Source organism: Felis catus, chromosome D1, assembly GCF_018350175.1.
Source record: "Felis catus isolate Fca126 chromosome D1, F.catus_Fca126_mat1.0, whole genome shotgun sequence".
NCBI lineage: Eukaryota > Metazoa > Chordata > Mammalia > Carnivora > Felidae > Felis > Felis catus.
Genome location: NC_058377.1, coordinates 96,153,196 through 96,178,186, shown reverse-complemented (window position 1 = coordinate 96,178,186; position 24,991 = coordinate 96,153,196). Strand labels below are relative to the sequence as shown.

The window sequence follows — 24,991 nt, the reverse complement described above, 5'->3', positions numbered from 1 at the left end:
GAGTGATTCGAACCCAGGCTACAAATCCAGAGCTCAGTAAATTCCCCGCACTCGACAACGTTCTTGAACACGTCACCCTTCTCTAGTTTCTTCGTAGTGCTTATCACTCTGCAAGGTCATCCCATTCATGTATTTGTTTACTTGCTTATTGTCTGTCTCCCCACTAAACCTAAGTTCTACCACACCCATCTCTCTCTTTTTGCCACTGTATCCCCAATTACCAGACTAGTAGGCACACTCTAAATATTTCTTGATTGAAGAAACGTGGCACACAATATATACCTCTAGTTTTGGACCTGCTATCCCTCGTCTTTGTAATGTGCTTTCACGATCTGTCTTCTCGTTGTGTGTGTGCCTTGAGCCTTGAGGACAGGGTGTGTCTGATTCACCTTTGCTGCCTCCCTGCCTAGCTAAGGATCTGTCAAAGAGCAGGCATTCGCTGTCTGACAAACTGGACTGACCTTAGGCGAGTGACATGACTCCTCTTGATTCTTAGTTTCCTACTTGTCAAATGGACCTAGGTTAATGTCCACTTCAAATAAGATAACAAAATGGTTGAAAACTTGGAGCATATTGTAGATATTCAAAACATGCAAATGTCTTTCTTCTTCACACTTGTGTGTCATTTTAGTTTCCAGTGTTCTTACATATGCCCCATCCTTTGTCCCCATTTGCCAGAAGGGGAGGCTAAGGCTCAAAGTAATGAAGCAGCTTTCTGTAGGTCAGATGACCACTGACTGGCGATATCAGAACTAAAACCTTGGTTTGCTGATGCCAAGCCCAGCGTCCCTTCCTCACTGCCTTTAAGCATACCAGTCAGTAATTAACACGGTCTGCATAAAACCATGGCCTGGGGCACCTGGATGGCTCAGTCGGTGAAGCGTCCGACTTCGGCTCAGGTCATGATCTCAGGGTTCCTGAGTTTGAGCCCTGCATCTGTCCTCCTCTTGCACTCTCTCTCTCAAAGTAAATAAAAAACATTTAAAAAACAAAACAAAACCAACAAACAAAAAAACCATGGCTTGGATTGAGGAAGCTGTGACTTCTTGCTTCGAAATGACCAAATACCCAGACAGGGCTTCATGAATTCCTTAGCATCAAAAACCCCTTTGATACGGCAGGTTTGCGAGGCATCACCACAGGATGCTAACTCTAGGGGCAACTGTGATAGGGTGCAGGGTATCTGCGTGGTCTTACAGTGTCTCCCCACAGGTTGCTTATTAGTGCAAGGGGAAAAGACGGTAACTATACAGCAGAGAAAGTGGGTAACACCTTGACTGAAGCAACAAAATTAACATCAGCGGTGAAGGACAGATGGATATTGTGTGTCCCTAGATGTGAATCCCTGAGAAAGATACAAACTCACATGTATAATTTTGGCTAGGAAAGCATAACGTGAATCCAACCATGAGGAAACATCAGATACATGCCAAATAAGGAATGTTCGATCAAAAAGAGCAGGAGGAATACGGTGCTCTTCAAAAATGTCAACATCACAAAGGCAAAGAAAGGCCGTGGACATATTCCAGATTCAAGGAAACTAAGGAGACAGAACAACTATGTACTATGTCATACCCGATAATGTAGACGGAATTCTTTACTGGAGGATGAAAAATGCTATCAGGATTATTAAAGAGTCAAAAACTGGAATACAGATGGAAGATTAGATAAAAATGTTACATCCGTGTTAACTCTGAAATGGATAACTGCGTTGTGGTTACACAAAAGGATATCCTTATTCTCTGGAAATGCACACTAAAGTATTCAGAGGTAAAGAACCATGATGCATGCAACTTACCTTTCAATAATAAAGCAAACAGTAAAATGCATAACGTTAAGTGACTCTGGGTAAAGGGGATTGGAGTGTCCTTTGTATTATTCTCTGACAACTTTTCTGTAGATTTGAAATTATTTCTGAATAGAAAGTTTTCAAAAAAACAAGAAGGTTTGTGAAGGCTTTCCAGAAGAAGAGTTCAAGAAGGTGGCTGTCCTGGTCTTAGCTATTTCTTACGCTTTTTCAGCATCCATGGCTAGTTGATACATGGCATACAGAAGGAGCTGGTCCTGGGGCCCATCAACTAGCCAGTCAGATCACTTTGGATTTTGCCCTTTGAAAGGGTTAAGCATAATTCTGACTGGGCTTTAATTACAGGACAATAATGAGAACAGATAGTCCTCACCAACAGAGCACGCTTTTGATATGGTTGACTCAAGAATGAACTTCTTACCTTCAATTCAAAACTCAAAAGCACAGATGGAATTTATCAGGTCCCAAATTCACCTTTTTTTCATTTATTGTCTCTACTGTTCATTTGCCTTTCCAGAAAATGCTTATTTAATGGCAAATCTGAATTCATGGAAGGAAATGTTAAATGCTCTCACAAAATTATAGGAAAGAAAAAAGCAAAAAATATGAATAAGGAATTAATATAAAAAAGCTAAATTCAAAAAACAGACTCTCTTCCTCTCCCTAAAGAACAATCTAATATATATTCACACAGAGGTAGACCTGAAAAGACAGCTTTCCTCCCAAGGATTAGAAGAAACTGAAATTTGGCAACATGGCATTAGCCCGGAAACCCTCTAGATACAGAGGTTGACAATTCAAGACCAGAGGCATATGGCAGCAAGAGAAGAAGCTCAAAAAGGCCCTTAAAACGAATGTCTGTGTATCGCAAAGCATGGCCATGTACAACCAGAGTCTCCCGTGATACCAAGCAAAAGGCACGTCCCTAGTATGCCCCCAATTACATGTGCCATTAGCAACACAGAGGCAAACAAACAAACAAACAAACAAAAATCCAGATCTCAAGAATACATTGAAGCGGGAGGGCGGGGGGGGGGGGGGGGGGGGTGGGGAAGAGCAGGAGGGGGCCAGAGAGTATCAGGCTGAAGTATATAATAAAAAATAGGAGGGCAGAAGGAAAGGCACGTCGCATGCTGACATTCGCTTTCCCAGGGCTGGTGAAGTGTGGCCTGAGCCCTGAACGACGGATACGGGTCACAGGCTCTGGGAGATAGGGAGATGGGGCATGAAGAGGGAAAGGCATGCCTGCAGAGAAGGCAGTCCTGGACCCTGCTGAGCTCAGAGCAGGTACCAGGCAGCACAACGTCCACTCTGGCGATGGCCCCGTGGAGCCTGGGTTCAATCCTGAACCTTGCGGGCAGCCACGGGAGGACTATGAAGGAAGCAACATTGCCTGCCTAGGATTTTAGCAAGATCACCCAGCAAACAGTACGTGGGATGGAGTGGAAGAGGAAATTGTTGATAAATACTCCTGGGCCAAAAAAATGTGCAGACATAAAACACCACCGCTGAGAAACCAACAATTTTTAACTCAGCTTCATTTAGACCAGATGTCTTTGTCCCTTTGGTCAGAACGAGTACAAGATTCTGTTCTATCTACTTCGGCATTCTGATGTGCTCGCACAGAAATGACAACTCTACTTTCTCTCACAAACATGTGAGTTTTTATTTTTTCACCAGATTCACACTGCATTTAAACCTTGATTGAATCTATTTGAAGGAAGACAATGATCAATGAAATTACATAATTGATATTCATTCCGGGGGAAAAACAAGTTTATCAAAGTTAAATATTTCAAAAAACAAATGCTAATGTGTTTTTCCAGTAGCTTCTAGACACAGCAGATTAATAGGCAGAGAATATGGAGAAAAGATCTTTGAGGCAAGCAAGCTGTGGGAATGAGAGAGGAGGCAGTCTTGTCTGTTCAGAGAATTTTAGAAACCGCTCATCTGTGCTCACAGAGTGGAATATTCCCTTTTGTCATTCAAACACTTCCAGCTTCCGGCCTTGCTGCCTGATGGTCACCCGCCAATGGATCTGTAAGATTTCTGCTTAGTCTCAGTAGGTGTTTAAAAATTACTAAATTAGGGGCGCCTGGGTGGCGCAGTCGGTTAAGCGTCCGACTTCAGCCAGGTCACGATCTCGCGGTCCGTGAGTTCGAGCCCCGCGTCAGGCTCTGGGCTGATGGCTCGGAGCCTGGAGCCTGCTTCCGATTCTGTGTCTCCCTCTCTCTCTGCCCCTCCCCCGTTCATGCTCTGTCTCTCTCTGTCCCCAAAATAAATAAACGTTGAAAAAAAAAATTAAAAATTACTAAATTAATAACTTGATGACAACCGATTCCTCAGAATGAGAAAATGGCACAACACTGTGTGGCATGTGGCACCTTACCTCCCATGGATGCTCTACTGGTTTCCTTGTTACCAAAATATACCACATTCTACACAGCGGATTTCAGCTATGAGCACTGACATGACAGGGTCAAGGGGGGAAGAGGGAGTAGGGCAGTTGGGTATAAAATTCAGGATTCTCGAAAACCCTGTCTTCCTCCTCAGTGTACCCTACATTTATGGGAAGCTGCAAATCAAAATAACACCACAGGGCTAGGACATCTAAGGACTACTTGGGCGAGACCCCAGGTCAGGGTATAGAAGTAGCAGACTGTAAGATGGTCCTGGAAGATGAGGAAACATTCATCTAACCTTCCCTTAACTACCACTCCCTCTCACTGTGGGTGACTGAGCTACTATATCCACTCATAGAAGAAAAGGGTTTAGAAGCTAGATTCAGACAACACTTTAGGGATCTTTTTTTTTCTTTAATATGAAATTTCTTGTCAAATTGGTTTCCATACAACACCCAGTGCTCATCCCAACAGGTGCCCTCCTCAATGCCTATCACCCACCCTTCCCTCCCTCCCACCCATCACTTAGGGATCCTGACTGTCTAAAGATCCAAGGGAGCAAATGGAACTAGGCAGCCAATCACATTCTGATTCCATAACTCCCTGAGCATAGAAGGATCCAATGTGTTCAATGCTGTCCTAAAGGCCTCGAGTAAGGAGGCCAGTGATGAAGAACAAAGAATTTGGTGCCAAACAGACTTGGATTTGAGTCCTGGTTCAACATGGATGAGTGGCTTAACCTCTCTAACTCCAATTTCCATAAATTTAAAGAAGATGATAATCACACCACCTTATGAAGTCGTTATGAGATGAAATGAAATAAATGGATGCATATAAAGGGCTTAGCCCTGTGCCTGAAAGTAACGCCTCAACTAGTAGCTATTAGATGTTTGATCATCTGGGGCTTTGGAATGCAAAAATCTAAATACTAGGCTTGCAGTAAGGAGGCCATGAAGAACAATGGGGTGTGTGAACCAGTAGGGGCAGGTCGTGGGCAGGAGCAGGAAAGGGGGAAGAATTGCAAGCCTCTCCCAGGACATTGTTGAAAACGTGCCTAAGCATGGAAATACTGTGAGCCATTATTTCTTTGTGTTGAACAATAGTTGATTGGAGACAGATACTCATGAAAACTCCTACATTTGCTTCCTTTCATATTTTGTATTGTATCTTCACAGCTCTGTATCTGTTAGCTATATGATCAAATCAAAGGTCTCTACAAAAATTAAGTCAAATTGGATCAAAGGCCTAAATGCAAAAGCTAAAACTATAAAACTCTGAAAACAAAACACAGGGGGAAGCTTCATGACATAGGATTTGGCAATGATTTCTTGGATAGGACACCAAAAGCACAGGCAATGAAGGAAAAAATGGATAAACTGACTACATCACAATTAAAAACTTTTGTGCATCAAAGGACACTATCCATAGAGTGAAAAGGCAACCCACAGAGTGGAAGAAAATATCTACAATCCATATATCTAATAAAGGATTAATATCCAGAATATATCAAGTACTCCTACAATTCAAAAATCAAAAGCAAGCAACCCAATTAAAAAAGGGTGAAAGACTTGAATAGCCGTTTCTCCAAAGAATATATAAAATGGCCAATAAGCGGCTGAAAAGGTGCTCAACGTCACTAGTCATTGGGGAAATGCAAATCAAAACCACAGTGAAAGACCACTTCCTACCCATTAGGACCTCTATTATTTAAAAACAAAAACAAAACAGAAAATAAGTATTGGCAAGGATATGAAAAAATTGGGAGCCCTGGGGGGCATTGCTGTGGGAGTATAAAATATGTAAGCTACCATGGAAAAAGGGCAGTTCAGAGAATAGAAATATAGATATAAATAAAATTACCACCTGATCCAGTGACTCCACCTCTGGGGACATATGTACAAGAACTGAAAGCAGGGTCTCAAAAAGATAGGCGTACCCCTCACGTTCACAGCCACATTATTCGCAGCAGCCAAAAGGGGAGCGCAAGCTGAATGTCCAACAACATATGAATGAACAAACACAATGTGGTGTATACATACCGTGTAATTTTATTCAGCCTTAAAAAGGAAGGAAAGTCTGACACGTGCTCTACGACATGGATGAACCCTGAAGATGTTATACGAAGCGCACTAAGCCAGACATAGAAAGACAAATACTGTACGATTCCACCCATAAGAGGTACCTACGCTAGTCTGATTCAGAGAGACAGACAGTAGGACGGAGGTTGTCCAGGGCTGGGAGAGGGGGAAGTGAGGCGTGACTGTTTAATAAACACGTTATTTCAGTTTTGGAAGATGAAAAGTTCTGGAGAGGATGGTGCTAACGGCCGCACAACAATGTGAATGTACTTAATGCCACTGAAACAAATACTTGAACGTGACTGAAATGGTATTTTCTGTTATGGACTTTTACCACAATTTAAAAAAAAAAGTTAAAACTCACTACCACCCCTAAGGCATCCTGGTACACGCGGTCGTCCTTGCTCTGCACAGAGTGAGTTTTACTCAGCCCTCCACCTTCCCCCGTGGTTATTACCCAGTGGCTCTGGGAACACAGTCACCACACGCCTTGAACACCTGGCAGCTAAGAGATACGGATGGTCTAATTTTCTCAAAATAAAACTGTAAAAAAATAAAACCGTGCGTTTAGTTCTACTTTAAGTACCCCTACTTAAGAATTCTAGGGGATAACTTTTTTAAAATCTAGACTTAAAGTGCATAAAAGAAAAAGAAATCATGTCTTTAATGGTGTGCTAACGTCACACTTTCCTTAGGAATGTGATTTTCTTTCGTTGCCAAGACAGCAACAGTTGCTGTGGAAACCACACAAAAACAGGGATATGCAACTGAAACATACCCCACTCACCTGCACAAAGATGCCCTTGCTCCTGTACTCCTCATGGAGGCACTGAGAGAAGAAATCCACAAAAGCCTGGGATGGGGTGGGAGTGGGAAGGAAACACACACATTACATCAATCGGCCTGATTTGTAGCCATGGCAACAAAAATAACAAACTAACCATTTAACACTCGAGTTCCTAATCATTCTTTTTATTTCACATACAGAAGAGGCCTTAAAAAAAAACACCTCAAAACCTCAAGTCGTTTTTATCTGCCACTAAATTAAGTATTCTCTCACCAACTAGAATCTCCAGATCAAATTGTGACTTAACCAGAAAAGGGTCTTCTCTTCCCTTTTTTCAGAAAATGACTTTCCAAGAAGAAATATTTTATTATATAACAAAGGACACATTCCTCCTCCCCACTTGCCATTCAAACAGAAACACAATATGAATTCCGTTCAACTCTCCTCTATAGGGATTTTGTTGTCAGTAAAGAAAAGAGCAAGCTTCCTCTTGGTCCTTGGGGATGGCAAGATCCAAGAAGCGTACGGATGAATGTGACAGCCCATCTTCTTCTGCTAGTACAACTTTAAATCTATCTGTAAAATATAATGTACCATTTTTCAAGTATGGACTCAACCTCAGGCTTAAAATGCCAAGTATCAATGATGACTCTTCGAGGCTCCCAACTAGTAACAGTCTTGTGGCCACATGGAGCAGAACAGGTGAGAAGCTAGAGTTCAACAATCACTTCACGAAACAGGGTGTTCATTTGAAACCTCCCTCCTGTATGTTTCAGATACAGAAAGCAAGTAGATTGCAGGAGTGGGGCGTGGAGCCAAGCTTTTTCAAAACAGTAGTCACTGTTCATGATTTTCCCGTGGACAAAGGGCCAAATGAAAAAGAAAGCAGGAGTTTTGCTCTGTTCCTTCTCTGACATATCGCAAGTTCTTAGAGTATTAGATCGTGCTCATTTTTCCCTAAAAGCTAGTTTAACTTGAGCATCTCAATGGTCATTTTCATTTCAGGGATGTATCCTGTGCCTCAACAATGTATATAAAGATGCTATGGACCTGGAGGCAGCAGGAAATGTATTCTAAATGATTTTTCCTACTAGTAATGTGAACAGGTGAATGGTGATAGTGTATAAAATTATGACATCTTACAGAGAGTTCTAGAAAATTCTTGTCTCACTCCAGAAGTGACAATTCATATCTATGAATTCTGAATAATGTGGCAAAATGCTCACACTCTCATCCAGGCTTATCTTGCGCCTACTGTGTGTATTTCTATCCTGACCGGCTGCAAATTCTTCCACTAAGCTCTGCAGAGTGGCAACTTTTGCTGGATGGAGTGGACTCTCATTCATGGACCAAATCCCCAATCATTAACATCGTGTTCTGATCAACTGATCTAACTGGCCCAGATCAGCTCTCTCTCTCTCTGGGACGTACAAACACAGGCATACCGCACTTCCTTGCATTTCACTTTACTGTACTTCACAAGTGCCGTATTCTTTACAAAATCGAAGGTTTATGGCAACCCTGCCTCAAGCAAATCACCGGCACCACCTTTCCAACAGCATCTGCTCACTTCCTGTCTTTGTGTCATATTTTGGTAGTTCTCCTAATATTTCAGTCTTTTCTTTATTATTGTATGTGTTGTGGTGATCTGTGTTCAGTGATTACCACATGTTGAAAGCTCAGATGATGTCATTTTCTAGCAATAAAGTATTTTTAATTAAAATATGTGCACTGCTTCTCTAGACATAACGCTATCGCACACTTAATAGACTACAGTATAAACGTAGCTTTTTTTTTTTTTTTAACCTCGACCCTAGTGTAAACATAATTTTTATATACACTGGAAAACTAAAACACTCATTTGACTTGCTTTATTGTGATGATTCACTCTATTATGGGGGTCGGGAACCAAGCTGGTAATAACTCTGAGGTATGCCGGTACCAGTTTCAAAACCAGTCGACTACTAGGAGAAAAAAGCATCTGTGGATCTGAGATCACGGTGCCCCATTCCTTTTCTTCCCAGTCCATTTGAAAACAGCCAAGAACAGAACTTCAAGAAGCTTCCATGCTTATTTCTCAGACCGAAAAGTATTCCTCATTCTCATTCTGACATGATTCACTAAAAAATTGTTCACCTTGGTCGCAGAGTACATGGCCAACAGTGGAACAGGGACTAGGCCGCTGGCAGAGGAGATGTTCAGAATGGCCCCTTTCGATCTAAAAAGGAAAATGCACCAGGTCAACAGAATGAAATCATACACGCAACCATTTGTAAATTACAGATTGAGATACAGAACTACCTGAAACAGAAGAACATAGCTGTTTTTCTAGCACACATCACTCCTTGCCTTTCATCAGCACATGATACGCTCGGTCAGTGAATGAGGCATAACTCAATCAACTAAAAATAGCTCCTGTTTGCAATTAGCTCATTTCTGTTTTAGCAATCCAGGGCATGACCAGATCAGAGCTACAGTCTCCTCGAGTTAATCTCTCCTGTCTGAGGTCTTCTCTGGCCACATCACCAAGAATCCTCCTTCTTGGAAATGCTCTCATAATCTTCTGATGCCTTTATTCTGGCTTATCATCCATCACATACTACCTTACTGTAGTATTTAATCACTGTATGTGCATACATGCTTTTCTCCCTCAACAAAACCATACGCTTCTGGACACCATAGCCCTTGTCTTACACTTTTCCTCAAAACCTCCTGCACAGTCATGAGCATGTAACAGGTACTTAACGAAACCTCCTGGCAATGAGTGAACAGTTACGTGCTGCCCTCCTACTTCCTCTGGGTTGGAGATATTCAGGCACTAAACAAAGAGCTGACTGAAAAGTCATGTGACTCTACAGGAGATCAAACCATATTCTCTGCCAAAGGGCAAAGGGCAATTCCACAGTAACTCCTAGAGATTACTGAAAACTGAAAGTCAGAAAGTTACCAGGAATTACTAATTTCATTAATGAATGAATATTAATCGGAGAAAAGCAATGCGGTAAATACACTAGTTGTTAGCAAGTACATAAGGGTTGGGTAACATGTGGAATTAGGGTTTTAGGAATTTTAAACAGAATTAACAACCAACTCCTCCCCTCCAAACCCATTCTTCCCAGAGGAGGGAACCGGGGGGGGGGGGGGGGGGAGCGCGCTGCCAGTCCCCTCCAGCCACTGCGAACAACCCTACCTACTTCCTATCCTCCCAGTGAGGTTCCTTTCCTTCCACGCAGATTCTCACTGTTCTCTGTCTGAATTTACCTCCCCCGAGATCTATTTTTTCAGTATTTTTTTTTAAAAAAAGGACTATACAGACCCTTTTTATGCAAAATAATAAAAGAAACATGATTAAATGGCATCTAAGTTATTTTAGACGCAAATCTGAAAAGAAATAATCCCCAAAGGTCACCCAGTCCATCTGCCAGCCTCTAGGCGAGATGCCACTTCAACCATCAAACAGAAGTCTGGACCCTCCGTTTACTGTGTCGCTGGAAACAAGGTGTCTTTGGTTTTAGATTTTGAACTGAAGTGCTTATTAGTAATATTCCTAAGCAATGAAATCCGCTCACATTTTGGTCACAGAAATCAAATCTCAAATCTAAAAACGTTATATTAGGGTTTTAAAGAAAGTTGGAAATATTTAGTCATTGTATTGGTTGTATCATTCTTGTGTGTTTTGCTTGTGTCTCAGAGACAGAAAAAGCCTTTTCGTTTTAAATATTGATAAGAGAGTAAGAGTGTCTATCAGGAGATAGAACCCTATCACCTGAAGATAAAAAACCAGTAATTAGCAACGACTATCTAAGATTTTGATTTTATCTATATTTGTGAGAAACTCCTTTGATCAAATTTGACTAAAAGCCACTTTGGTTACTGGAGACTTTTAATGGAGTATTAATTTATGATGTTTAGAACATCTTTATCTTTTCAGGGTGTTAAAAATGTTCTCAAATTAGATTCTGGTGACGGTTGCACAGCTCTGTGAACATACTAGAAACCACCAAATTGTATACGTTAAGTGGGTGGGTTTTAGGGTATGTGAAACGTATCTCAATAAATCTGTAAAAGAAAAAGAGAGAGAGAAGTCTCTTTATGATATATTGTAATGTGTCACCTTTAAACTCAGAGAGTGTCCCAATCAAGTGCATGCTAAGAGAGCTACGGTATCTTACACATCCCAGAATGCTTCCTGAGAAGTAACCCCAGATCCCAACAAGTTGCACCCCCTTCCTGAGCCCTATGCATCCTTCTAGCTTTTAGGTAGCATTTTCCTTTAACTTCTCATACAACCAGGAACTGCTACAGCCTCACTCATTCAGAGCAAAGGAAGAAAGAAGCTAGTTGCAGATGATGTTGTTTTTCACCAAAGCTGTAGTATATCACTGTTGTTTTCACCTGGATTATGTGCTCCCTTATACTTAGATTGGCTGGAGCGATTACATGTGCCCTTGAACAAAAATCTTATATTTTTTTTATTTCGTTCCTCACAAATGAGATACAACCTAAAAGTCTTCCAAAATTAAAGTTTAATGTTATCAAATATATTTTAAAAATTAAATCTGGATCTCATCAAAACACACTCTTAAGACTTCACTCACCAAAGCCATGATTTCAATCCAGGAAAATGTGTTTAAAGACAGTAAAAACTTCTTTCCCGTTTTCAAAAATAATAGACTAATAGTCAAATACGTCACAATTGTGCAGGGATGCTCCTTTAATTGTTTACTCCTTGAGGCAACTAACATCTTTGTTTCGCCAATAATATACACTGATTAAAATTTCTGGGAGGTAGAGTTAGTTTGAATTCATGAAAAGTCAGAATTTGAGGGAACGTTATTCAAAACAAAGTATTTGCACTCTAGCATGTATTAAACAACCCCAAGACCAACAAAGTCTCGAGCAAGAATGCACTAGACCTCAGGAAATACAATGATGGCATTTATAATTGTATCATAATGACAGCAGTGAGACACCTCTCTACGAAAACTCTGTGCTAACGAGAAGCACACGTGTTTGTCTAGCAAAAACCTTCCTCCCACACCCACACCCACACCAGCACAGAATTCTCTCTTTCTCTCCAAGGGTAATAATATTCAACTGAGTTTTGTCTGAATCATAAACAACACGCGGGTGGAGCCGTCTTAATCCTTGTACTGTATACAGTATCTATCCTTCATGCAGAGATGGGGATGAACATTTGGGGCTGCGAGGCACAAAGGACTCGTCTTTAAAATCAACGACTTTGTCTGGCTCTAATCCTCCATCTAAGCAGAATTAGTGACGTCAAACCAGTTTCCATGGCACAGGCCGACTCACGACAGCTCTGTTATATCAAGCAGAAGGACAAAATGGGCTGTGCTTCATTGCACACGAAAACAAACATAAAACTGAACCTTAGTTAATCTCTCATTTTCCGGGGACTTGGGGAACAATTCTAAGATTGGAAGGTACATTAACAATATTTGCTGAAGTTCCATAATGAAGACTCATGTTGCTCATACTTCATACTTTCCAGTTTGTTATGACAAACATCCAAATAAACAAGTCAAGTAATCTTTTCTGTGATATAACATTCTTCATTCATCACACTGCTTACTTGCTAACAGCCACACGATGGTGTCTCAGTGGTACAAATTACTGAGGGCCCACCAGAACTAAAATACGGCAAAAACAAAGCAGAAACACCACTGCTAATAAGGAAGCACCTTTTCATAGAAATATATTCTCTTCAATGACTAGCCCTTTCACAAGCCAAACATTAAACGCACCCAACCCTATAAAATTCAGCATCTTGTAATTACAGCTTCCTGCAGCTATGCTGTCTGGTAGAATTCCCTCAGACCTGTGAAAGCCCCATCCTAATACTCTCCTTCATTGTCACTTGGATAAAAAAAAATTGCCAAGCAGTGGCACCTGGGTGGCTCAGTCAGTTACAAGTCCAACTTCGGCTCAGGTCATGATCTCACGGTTCGTGGGTTCAACCCCTGCATCGGGCTCTGTGCTGACCTTGTGGAATCTGCTTGGGACTCTCCCGCTCCCTCTCTCTGCCCTCCCCTGCTCTCTCTCTCTCTCTCAAAATAAATAAACTTAAAAAAACAATTGCCAAGCCTTTATTTTCCTATAAATGCTCCACTACTCCATCAGACTGTTGCAGTATCCTTGTCTACAGCTCTATGAAACTACTACTGCCATAGAGGAAGTGATAGGTCTCCTTTGAATAAGTCACTGATTTCCACCTTCCTCAGGTACCTTCTGCTCCGCAATGCAGGGGAGAGAGACAGGGAGGTGTTACGTGCTACCATGAAGAACTGGGACACGGGGTTGACTCCAATGGAGGGAACTAACTGTACTCAGAGAGTCTGACGACAGGCAAGGGAGATTGTGCAAAAAAGACTCCATGACGCTTCTTCCTATTTCGATTTCTTATCAAGGAGTGCATAAATGTACTCCGGAGAGCCATAATTTTTTTTTTTTTTAAAGCTTAAACACAACACTGAAATTGGTAAAGACAATTCACTAAGAGCCTCTCAAGAAGACTAAGAAACATATCAAAACAGAGTCCTTGGTCAGAAAAGAATCCTGGAACAGGGGGGTCAGACATATAATTAGAACCAGCAATCCAAATACATTATACAAATCCTGCTTTGCTGGAGAAAGTTTGCAAACATTTACCACATGAAAGAGAACTGCCTGCCCTAAAACACCATAACATGTCATAATTCCACCTTAAGCAATACAGTATGAAAGGGGCTATTTTTAGCTTTTCCATGGTTGTTATGGCAACCACCTCCTGGCTCCAGCTATACACAATGTTTATAATTCCAGAGAAGTGGAAAGAGCAAGTTTCCTCTATAATGTAATTATGCACTTTCTACTTCTATGGTAATAATACCTTAGTTTAATTATAGATACTCGTTTAGTGATAGTCAGCTGGCCCTAGGCTATAGTTCTAGAGGGTTTGGAAAATCTCATACATCAGAGGTAGAATCAGTGAAAGGGGAAAACAACAACAACAACAAAGGATCTTTATAAAGGACTCTGCTGTTACTGAATGGAAATAAGAATCCCATGGAAACCAACCATAGGAAATACGCCATTTGAGGCTGGTGTAAAGGGCAGGGTATAATAAAATCATTTATATTGTGTAAGTAAGAAGGCTTTCAGATGATTGTTTACCTTGGAGTTATTCCTCTCCTCTCAGGCACACGGCTAACAACATTTCTGGCCTCCTCTGCAGTTAGCTGTAGCCGGTGACTGAGTTGTGGGCAACGGAATGTTGGTGGAAGGGATGGACACTACTTCCAGGCCTGGCCCATGGAACCTCCCGTAAAATCACCCTTATTCTCTCTTCCTTCGCCTGCTGGCTGGATGCAGAAAATGCAGCGGAGAACTGCAAGACCCAAGGGAAGAGCAGCCCTGCGTGGAAGGAGCCTGAGATAATGCCTGGGTAGAGCACAGCCCCAACCCGATACACACCGGCTGTGTATGAGAGCGACGGTCTCTTACAGCCTGCCCTAATTAATACAACTAGTAACTCCTTGAGTTCAAGGGGACACAGCTATTCCCTCTCCTAACCAAAACTAGTGATTCATAAAGTCCACTTACGTTTCTTACTAGTTCTTAGCAAGTGCCACATTCACCCTATGGTGTCGGTTTCAGCCCATAGACTACGATGGCTTTCCACCAGACCATTTCTCAACCTTGGCGTAAAATCCACTTGATTTCCTAAAGGCAAAGATCCAGTTCATCTTCTGTACACACCATGATACACTTAACTCAGGTCCTCTTCTTTGCATTGTTTTTATCTAATGCTTCAGCTCTAAATGCGGTCATGGCTGCCTAGGTCTATAAAGATAGGGGTGAAGTTCCTAGCACCCTATGTCTGTATCTGGTACTAATTATGAAGGTTCACAGCACTCAATCTCTTTGGGACTCACTTTCTATCTATCAAATAAGGGTGGCTGGTTTCAATTCATTTCGAGTACTAAAATTCCATCACTATATAAATCCATTGTGATCTGCAAAATTATTTCACAACCATTATCTTTTTTTTTTTAATGTTTATTTATTTTTGAGAGAGAGATGGGGGCATGGAGTGGCAAAGAGAGGGGGACAGAGGATCTGAAGCAAGCTCTATGTCGACAGCAGAGCCTGATGGAGGGCTTGAATTCACAAACTGTGAGATCATGACCTGAGCCGAAGTTGGACGCTTAACTGACTGAGCCACCAAGGTGCCTCCATGATCTCTTTTCATACAGATGTCACCAAAATCCTTAATTCCTTAAAAATTCATTTTATAACACTACTGTGGTTTCTAAGTATTTTGTTCTTAAAGCATGGACTTATTACCTAAACTAATGTCCACTCACTTGCAGATGTCAAAAGTGCATTAAGATGATGGCCGAAATTCATCCCTCCTCCGTCCTACTCTGTCGACCCCAATTCTCTGCCATCTCCTAAGGTTTTGTCTGGTTTGACTACTGTCTGTCACTTCCATATCTGACCATTAGGGGCACACTCCCACTGTCAATCAACACAAAGCAGTCTGAAGGTTTTAAAGAGAATTTTTACTAAAGGAATTAAAACACAACAAACCTCAAGGGCGCCTGGGTGACTTGGGTGGTTAAGCTTCCAACTCTTGGTTTCAGTTCAGGTCATGATCTCACGGTTTGTGAGAGGGAGCCCCATGTCGGGCCATGAGCTGACAGTGCAGAGCCTGCTTGGGATCCTCTCTCCCCCTCTCTCCAAATAAATAAACATTAAAAAATATATGTACCAAATCTCATATAAAATGGAGTTACAAAAAAACCCTGCTAAGACACAGTTTCTCAACCAGTCTCTGTAGATGCCAAACAAAATGGATTCCTAACCTTGTTTCCTCCTTCATACAACAGGAGGTTATCAAAGTTAAATGAGTTAACACTTCCTCAGCACAACACTTGGCATACAATAGGTGCTCAATAAACAGTAGCTGTAAACCCTGCCGGCAGCTGGTCATAGAGCTTTCTTCACAGAAATAGGGTCTTTGGGCTCTGCCCTTTTCCAAGCCGTGATTCCTTTGGATCTCTTCCAAACTCAAAGCTCTTTTGCAGAGGAAGGATGACTGTGAAGTCCTAAATTTAGCAAATGATCAAGCTTGCTCAAGATGCAAGCCCAGATCTTTTCAACGGGTTTTCTTTGAAAGCCTAGACATCATTCAGGCTTTTCCAAGGGAGAGACAGAGCTTAATTACAATTTTACACTTCCTGCTATTTCAAGAAGAACTCTACAACACATTTCTCAATGAAAATGAAGACACCTAGCATATCCTAGTGGAACTCGACTCAAACTAGGACACAGATGGGGCTCCAAGGTGTGGGTTTCTGCTCCAAGGTGGGTCTGATATCTTATAACCATTTTATAACATGCCTAAGTTCCCTATATATCCTTTCACCCATTAAGAACTAAAAAACCAGGAGATGGGGTCTTGCTTTGTGAAACTCCCCTGATTTTAGTTCTGAGAGCATATAGCTTTAAGAAGGCATTCCCGGGAATACCCCAGGAATTCTATCCACCCCCTCAGAATAGCAGGCAATTGAGTTAGTGATGGTGACTCAGGCAGACTTTTTAATCCTGATCTAAAGGAACCACCACAACCCTGGAGAGGGAAATAAAAAGGGAATCGAGTGGAAAAGGCCTCCACCACCAGATGACTCATGCTCCACCGTGTGACTCGCCCAGCACGTTACTCTGTTGCTAAGACATAGGGGACAGGTTCATTAGTCACTTTAATGAATTTTGCAAAGAAAGGATTCTCCCTATAAATAATCATGAGCTCTGTCTCTCTGGTGCTTGTGTGTGAGCTTGTGACTCACCTTTCCACCATGCCAGGCAGCACCAATCGTGTCATCTGCAAAAGAGAAAACAAAACCTTCATGATGGCTGAGGATGCAAGCAACAGATAAAGAGTGAAGGAAGCTTCGCCCTCAAAACAGAAGGGGATCACTAAACCACGCCCCACTCGACAGACAGCAATTTATTTTATACGCTCTATATAATTTGGCTGTGGTAACAGTACATAAAAAGGAATCAGATGAAATTACTGGAGATAACACTGGGAATACTTTCAGGAAACTTGGCGAAAATGGGCCTTGCCTGAAAAGGAACACTGGCACACAGATCTTCAAATAATTAAGGGCCTATGGTGAAATCAGGACTCCCAAAACGCACTCCTAGAAAAAAACATCCGTTATGGAAAGAAATATCTGCCAACCAAGATTACTGACGATTTCTAACTTAAAAGCTCAAATGACCTTTTCCTATCAAAAAAGCATTTAGAAGAATGCTGTCAACTGACGGCAAATGTTAAGTGTATCCTCACATTCATTCCCCTTGTTGGTCTAGCTAGTTGTGAGGAAAACTCATCCTTAACAACAACAAAAAAAAGACACCTGCATTTTTAAAGGGTGTCATAATTGTTGATTAAATACATATAATATGAGAGAGAAGCTACTTCTAAACTGTGTTTTAAGATATTATGAACTGGGATGCCTGGGTGGCTCAGTCGGTTAAGCGTCCGACTTCAGCTCAGGTCATGATCTCATGGTTAACAGGTTCGAGCCCCACATCGGGCTCTCTGCTGACAGCTCAGAGCCTGGAGCCTGCTTCAGATTCTGTGTCTCCCTCTCTCTCTGCCTCTCACCCACTCATGCTCTGTCTCTCATTCTCTCTCTCTCTCTCTCTCAAAAATAAATACATTAAAAAAAATTCTTTTTAAAGATATTATTAACTAGGGGCGCCTGGATGGCTCAGTCGGTTAAGCATCTGACTTCGGCTCAGGTCATGATCTCACGGTTTGTGAGTTTGAGCGACACGCTGGCAGCTCAGAGCCTGGAGCCTGCTTCGGATTCTGTGTCTCCCTCGCTCTCTGCCCCTCCCCCACTCATGTTCTGTCTCTGTCAAAAATAAATAAACATTAAAAAAAATTTTTTTTAAGATATTATTAACTAAGAAAAGTTAAGACATCCACTGGCTTGGTCAAGGCCACGTCACAGTTTAAGACTGAGGTTAGAACGTGAATTCTGGATTCCCAGATATCATCAAATTTCTTTTTTTTAATTTTAAATCTTTATTTGAGAGAGAGAGAGAGAGAGAGAGAGAGAGAATGAATGGGAGATGGGTAGAGACAGAGGGAGACACAGAATCTGAAGCAGGCTCCATAGCTGCTGTCAGCACAGAGCCTGACGCGGGGCTTGAACCCATGAACTGCGAAATCATGACCTGAGCCGAAGTCAGATGCTTCACCGACTGAGCCACCCAGGTGCCCGGGACGTCACCAATTTTCTAAGAAACAAACGCTGCTTTGTCACATGCTTTACATGCATGCCAAACACAGGAATTTTAAGCTTTTTATCTTGAATACTCCTATATCTTAACGAAAACAGTACTTCGATGAGAAAGTAAATTTTTTCCTAGCAATATTTTGAAGAAAGGAAATGTATTCAGCTTTACAAAGGTAAAATCTGCAGCACTCCCAACCCAGATGTCAGGCCGGGAGCCTGCTGCATATACTTTCCCAGGAAAACCGAGTTCAAACTGACACTGTATCATGAAAGACAGACTGACACAGTGCCAACTTTGAAACAAAGAAGTGTCTTCAAAGCCTAGGGGAATCATTTTGACAGAAGGTTTTGGATTTGGCCGAATCTTCTGGCCCAGATAAAAAAAGAAATGCTAAAAAAGAGTTTGGACTAAAGCATTCTACATCTCCCTTCTTCTTACATACAAGTCTACGTTTTTCGTATTAAACTTGTCTTGATAAAATAGGGGGGGGGGGGATGTGCCCAGTGACTACATCCTATAGAACAAGATGTGACTAGAAGTAACATATGCAACTTCTTGGTCATGCCCTTAAAGTAAAGAAAACTACACGTCCTCCTCCTTGTCCTCCTCCTTACCGGTTCCTCCTCTTGAGGGTTAGAATGTTGACGTGGTGGGAGGAGCCAAAAGAACCCATTTGAACCTCAAAATGAGAGCTGTGTGATAACGGTGGCAGAGCAAAGAGATAAAGAGGCAGAACCCCTGATGCCTGGAGAACTACGATGCCCTACCTTGATTACCTATCCAGCTTTTTATCTGAGAGAAAAATAAATTTCTATCTTGTTTAGGCCACTACAAGGACTCTGTTACAGCGGCCAAGCCCTATTCTAACTCATAGAGTTGACCACTTATGTTGATAGAGACCAAGCAGCGTTAACATTTTAAGACTTAAAGATGAAACAATTCCCTTGGGCACCTGGGTGGCTCAGTCAGTTAAGCATCTGACTTCAGCTCAGGTCATGATCTCACAGTTCAAGAGTTCAAGCCCCACACTGGGCTCCATGCTGACAGCCCAGAGCCTGGAGCCTACTGTGGATACTGCGTCTCCCTCCCTCCCTCTCTCTCTCCCTCTCTCTCTCTCTCTGCCCCTCGCCTATTCACACACTCTCTCTCTCTTTCAAAAATAAATAAACCTTAAAGAAATTTTTATAAAAAGATGAAACAATTCCCAAAGCAAACTCACCCAGAGATTATGCTGAGCCCAAATGGCGTCCGCTACTTTGTAATTTTTACAACACAGTCCTGTTTCTTCGCTTTTCTAGGTTTGCTGACCCAACTGAGGATATGCGCACGGGGCCTCAAACCAAACTGGATGGGGCCAAGTCAAAAAAACGCTGATTTCAGAGTTGATCTTTTCCACAGTATACTCACCTCCTCTTTTTTCAGATTAAACGACTCTTCCAACTTGCTTACACGTTTCCTAAGATTTCTCTTTTTATGGTACCCCATAGTAATTGCTCAAAATACAGCTACTGAACGTTTAGGCCAAATGTGCTACAAGTCAGGCCCAAGTTCATATCCCAGCCCTTTCACTTAACTAGCAGTGTGACGTCAAATTAGTTTCCTTCTCGTCTGCGGAGTCCATATGTATTATTAAATAAAGAAGGCATCTCCATTACAGGTTATTATATTCTGAATCTCAAATGAGGTAATGTATATAATGGACCCGGCACAGAGCTCAGCACAGAGCAAGCCTCTGAAGAGAAATCAGCAACCCTTATTGCCAGCATGCACTATTCTTTCATGATGCAGCACCACTAAGTATCGGGGCCTCCTTTAAGCATGTGGTGCCCTACACAGTTCAAAGCCACAAACAGTGACCCATTTTGAGGTCATCACATTCAAACCACGACACAAGTTTCCAGATAGTTCTGTCAGTATTTAAAAATACTTCTGTCAGGATCCTCTTGGAATTGTTCTAAAATTGGATTTAGTGACAACTGCACAACTCTGTGAATTCATTTACCATTCAATTGTACACTTAAAGTCGGTGAATTATACGGCTTATAAAATTATCCCTCAATAAGGCTTTGAAAAGAATCTTCATCTTATGGATAAGAGTTAAAGATATGGAATCACAAAATACACTGGATGTTACTTTATCAAACCCAGGAGAAAAAAAGAGCTCCTAAAATGTTCTATGCATATCAACTTATGGTCTGAGCAACATGAAGTAATAAAGAGACATTCTCCTACTTAGTCGAGGCCATGTTCTTTACTCAAACCTGGGGCTGGCCAATAGGGGTGCACTACCTGGGAGGAGCACAGATACACATGTAAACAAATCATTACCAGACGCACTCTGAGTGTAAGGACAGAGGGCATTAATGCTTAGGAGCAAGACTCATCATGTCTGGGGTATCAGGTCGAGCTTCCCAGATTACATTTCAGTTAAGTTCTGAGAGAATAAACAGGAATTCATCAGGAGGAAAAAATATTCTAGCCGAAGGAATAGAATACAAAAAGGCAAACGACTGTAAGAAACTACAATCTTTGCTATAGACCTGAGGCCTTCAAAAAAGCCTTTTGTTGAATGGAGCTTTTTATAAAGGAAAACATGCACATCCAACATGTTATATATGTCATTCAATCAGCATATTATACCACATCATGGACAGCTTCCCATGCTAGTATAAATGGATGTTCTTCAGGCATATTAACCGTTGTGGAGTATTTTGTGATAAGGATTGATTATATGCATTTCTAGCAACATCTGAAAACATTTATTTAGCACATTTCATCAGGGACCATAACGCTTAGCTAATGTAAGAGGTCCCCCAAGCAGTCTGTGGAGAGAAGCTATCATTCAGTCCTCTAAGTCCTGAGACCACCAGAATCAGAATGGGTAAGAAGACTGATAATAAACACGCTCCCACCCAAGGGCATGAATATATGTGCGTGTGCATGTGCACACATCTATGTAACAGGAAATGAGACCTGTTAACTGAAGAGTAGCTAAGTGGAGTTCAGTGCATAGGGGTAGCCACTGACTGTTTAGCCTTCCGACACGAAAGGAGAGAAGAAGGGATAGGATTTGTGGGCAGTGATCTACCCGGAAAACTCCCAGGAAAAGTCTACAAAATCTGTGGATGGATTCTTTTATTCTGACCAGGGATCTCAGAACCATCTGACTATTACCTAGTGGTTGTGCAGAGTTTTATAGTTCAATTAAGATTTTTTTTCTATGGCATAAATTTATACTCTTAAATATAATCCAATAAGAAATACCACTTTGGCTGGGATATTAAAGAAATATAAATGCGTGCATTGGGAGCTATTTTTTTCCTTACACTATGTACATGTCATACATTAAATGTTTTCTTTCTGAATGGCAATAGTTATCCATAATCGGAGACCAAATAAAACCCCATTTGATAGAATCTTACTTACAAAACCACATTAATAGCTAAACACTAAATGTTTTCTGGATGGTCTTCAATGTATGGACACATTCAAAATATACCCTCCCGCTCCCAGCTTTATTAAGATAGAACCGACATAGAACATTGTATTAGTTTAAGCTGTACAACATTAACAATTCGATAGATGTAGATATTGCAAAAGGATTACCGCAATAAGTTACCATCAAAATTATGGAAGGCTGCAAGCATTTCTGGGTCACCTTGCATATGGGCCATGCTAATCTTCTCCACATCATTCCAACTTTAGCATTTGTGCTGCCGAAGAGAGCTCCAAAATGTATTCTTTATAGATGTGAGCTAACACTCAACAAGTTTAAATAATTTAGCACAAAGACAAAGGAAAAAAGTGTGTTCGATGTCTAGCTATTAAAGGGCCAGAAAATTTGTTGGATGCTCACTGACCAAATAATCCCTCAGGTCCTCTCGGGAAAAAGTTCAATTCTTTTTAGAAAAATTCTTTTGCATTGTTCGTTGGCTTCTCCTCTCAAATTCTGGCTCTAAACTATTTCTCCTTGCCACACAATGGACCAGCTTTTTGACCTGCCAAATAGTAACAACCCTGAAAAGCTTGAGAAAAGTTAACTTGAAATCTGCGTGCTTTTATAGCACTGATTAACACCTCGTTCTATACTTAAATTCTCTTCTAATCGGATTATAAGTCATGATAAATTCCACGTCAAGCCTTCTTTGGCTGCATATGTGTACACAAATAACAATACAAACAAGCAGAGAAGCTTCCCTATGTTCACATCAAATTGCATTCTCTTTGACATCAAGTTTTACATAGGATATTTTAACTAAGCTATTAGTACGCTCATTTGACTTTGTATGCATCAATTGGTATCTTGATATCTGGTTATTTATACCATGTACCAGCGTTTCTGTGAAATCTCACTATCTATCTGAACTCCATTTCACAGCTCACAAGCTGTTTCTGGAGTTAACTCAATATGCTAATTTTAGGCCATCTGCAGGTGATAATTGCTGTACCAGGAAATTTTTTTGTTCCTCTTAAGATACTGCTTAAATAAGGTTACCATCACTTGTGCGTTCAGTGGCTAAGAATATTAGAAAGGTAGCAGTAAACATGATTTTTGGACTTGTTTGCGTCTGGGTTGAAGTTATTTCCAAAAGTATACAGCAAACAATTTAAATTTAAGTTTTGTCTAAAAAGTGGCAAAAGTTGCTGCAGTAGTACCTCTACAGCAATGAAAGCTTCAAATCTTTGTGGAAAAAACAAGCATTTCCTATTTATATATATATATTTTTTTAGTGACAGTTTCATTAATCCTCACCACAAAAAAAAAAAAAAGTCCCAGAAGCCTAAAGTCAAAGGAAGAAAGGTCAATATATATTATATGGCACCTAGATATTGCATCACTCTGTGTGCCAGCTGCCCATAGAGTATACAAATACACAAAGATACACAAAGGTACACAAAGAAAAGTTAAGATAAATGAAAAGTCTTTAGCCATGCCAGCTCAATTTAGAATTCCTTCTGGGCATACCACATATTCATTCTCAAGATGAGCACTGGGTGTTGTATGTAAGCCAACTGGACAATAAATTGTATCTTCAAAAAAAGAGTGAAATATTTATTGGTACTTATTACCACAGCTATGTATATTCTGGCCGGGAAATAAATAAGAGGCTGATTTAGCTTATAAACCATCAAAATCTGTTTCATTAGATCATTTAGTTGAGATACCTGACTTTAAAATGCATTGGCGGGCCTAAAAAAAAAAAAAAATTTCTGAAAATGTTACATTAAAATATAACCATCTTAGTGTTATAAATACTGTTCACATTTTTGGCAATTACGTGCACTGCTTTTGTAATTAGAAAAGCCCCTACAATTAATACTATTTCTAAAAGAAATTAAAATGAATAATTTTTTCTTCTCTTTCACTTCTCTGGCATCAGTAATCAAGAGCTTATATAAGGAACTTTATTTTATACGCAATAGTCAATTTAGGTTTTCCTGTGTTTTAGTTTATCATGAAAACTTGTAACACAGCAAATTACACAAATTATGCAAATTCTCTTACAAGCAAGTGATTTATTTTTACAATCAAATAATTTTTGTCTCATGTAACCTCTGGCATTCAGTTTCTACAGAGAACAGTACAAAGAAAATACTACCGCATTATGCTCAAAAAAGACAACCAAAAACCCAAATGGAAAGATTAAAATTCAAGATAACTTCGTAAAATAAGACAACAAATACTGTCACTTGTACCCACCATTATATATAAATAGAACTTAAAGTGTAACAACTTAACCCTAGAATCTGGGCAAAGTCCCAAGAATCCAGGCTATTCGTATAAATAATTAGGACACCACAGATAGCCACTCTGTCCACATCTGCCCATCTTCTTACCCCAGAGACACCTGCTTGGAGTAAACAGGATCTAAGTTCAAGCAAGTGAAACATGAACCCATAAAATTAGAAGGAAGCAGATACAAATGCCTTATACAAGTTTTCAACTGGAATCATTAACAGCAGTTTACAAAATCCATAGCCCGATCGTGAAAAGAACCACATAAAGTAACAATAATGTTACGCCAGCCCTCTTTGGGAGAAATGAGGGTGACTCACTGGAAGTCATGCTGGAGTGGCACGGCACAGTTTTCCTTTAGAAGCTGTCATGTGAGCTCTGTCATACTGAGAATACAACTTCATTAGAAATTCTTTGAATCTCACCTATATGGCTAATGGAATATTTACTGCACAGGGGGTGAAAAGCTTAATTAGGTAAAAATTATCAAGTGCTTTGAGATCTCCAAGTATTGTTTGATTTTCCTCTTTGGTAATGTTTTAAGTCTTTGTGGAAGGGTAGGTAAGAGCCTTCCTTGCCATTCTCCCGCCCCCACCACATACTACTTAGCCTGAAATTCAACCCCCATTTTTCCTTTTGTAGTCAATTGTTTTGATACATGTTAAAATAATGGAACTAAAGAAAAATAAAAGAACTTTCCAGAACAGAGGGGTGCATGCCAATGGATAATAACATAATCAAAAGCCATAATCTACAAATGCTGAAAAAAGTAAAAAGCACATATACACAGCACACACTGCTTTTCCAAGTTTGGCATGTTACAATTTGCTAAGAGTTTCCATTCCTTAAAATTTCGCC

The 24,991-nt window shown here is 40.7% G+C and overlaps 1 protein-coding gene and 1 non-coding gene across 2 annotated transcripts in view; both read right to left on the bottom strand.

The window, feature by feature from the left end:
• HSD17B12 (hydroxysteroid 17-beta dehydrogenase 12) overlaps positions 1–24,991 on the bottom strand; it is a 167,597-nt gene that overhangs the window by 8,913 nt on the left and 133,693 nt on the right. The window contains exons 7-9 of the mRNA XM_003993185.5: positions 16,929–16,963; positions 9,211–9,292; positions 7,075–7,140 (exon numbers count right to left, since the gene is read on the bottom strand). Coding sequence (XP_003993234.2) covers positions 7,075–7,140; positions 9,211–9,292; positions 16,929–16,963 — 183 coding nt within the window. The remainder of the gene's footprint in view (positions 1–7,074; positions 7,141–9,210; positions 9,293–16,928; positions 16,964–24,991) is intronic.
• LOC111556809 lies at positions 22,020–22,125 on the bottom strand. The gene has a single exon (XR_002736532.1). It is a non-coding gene; the product is annotated as a U6 spliceosomal RNA (small nuclear RNA).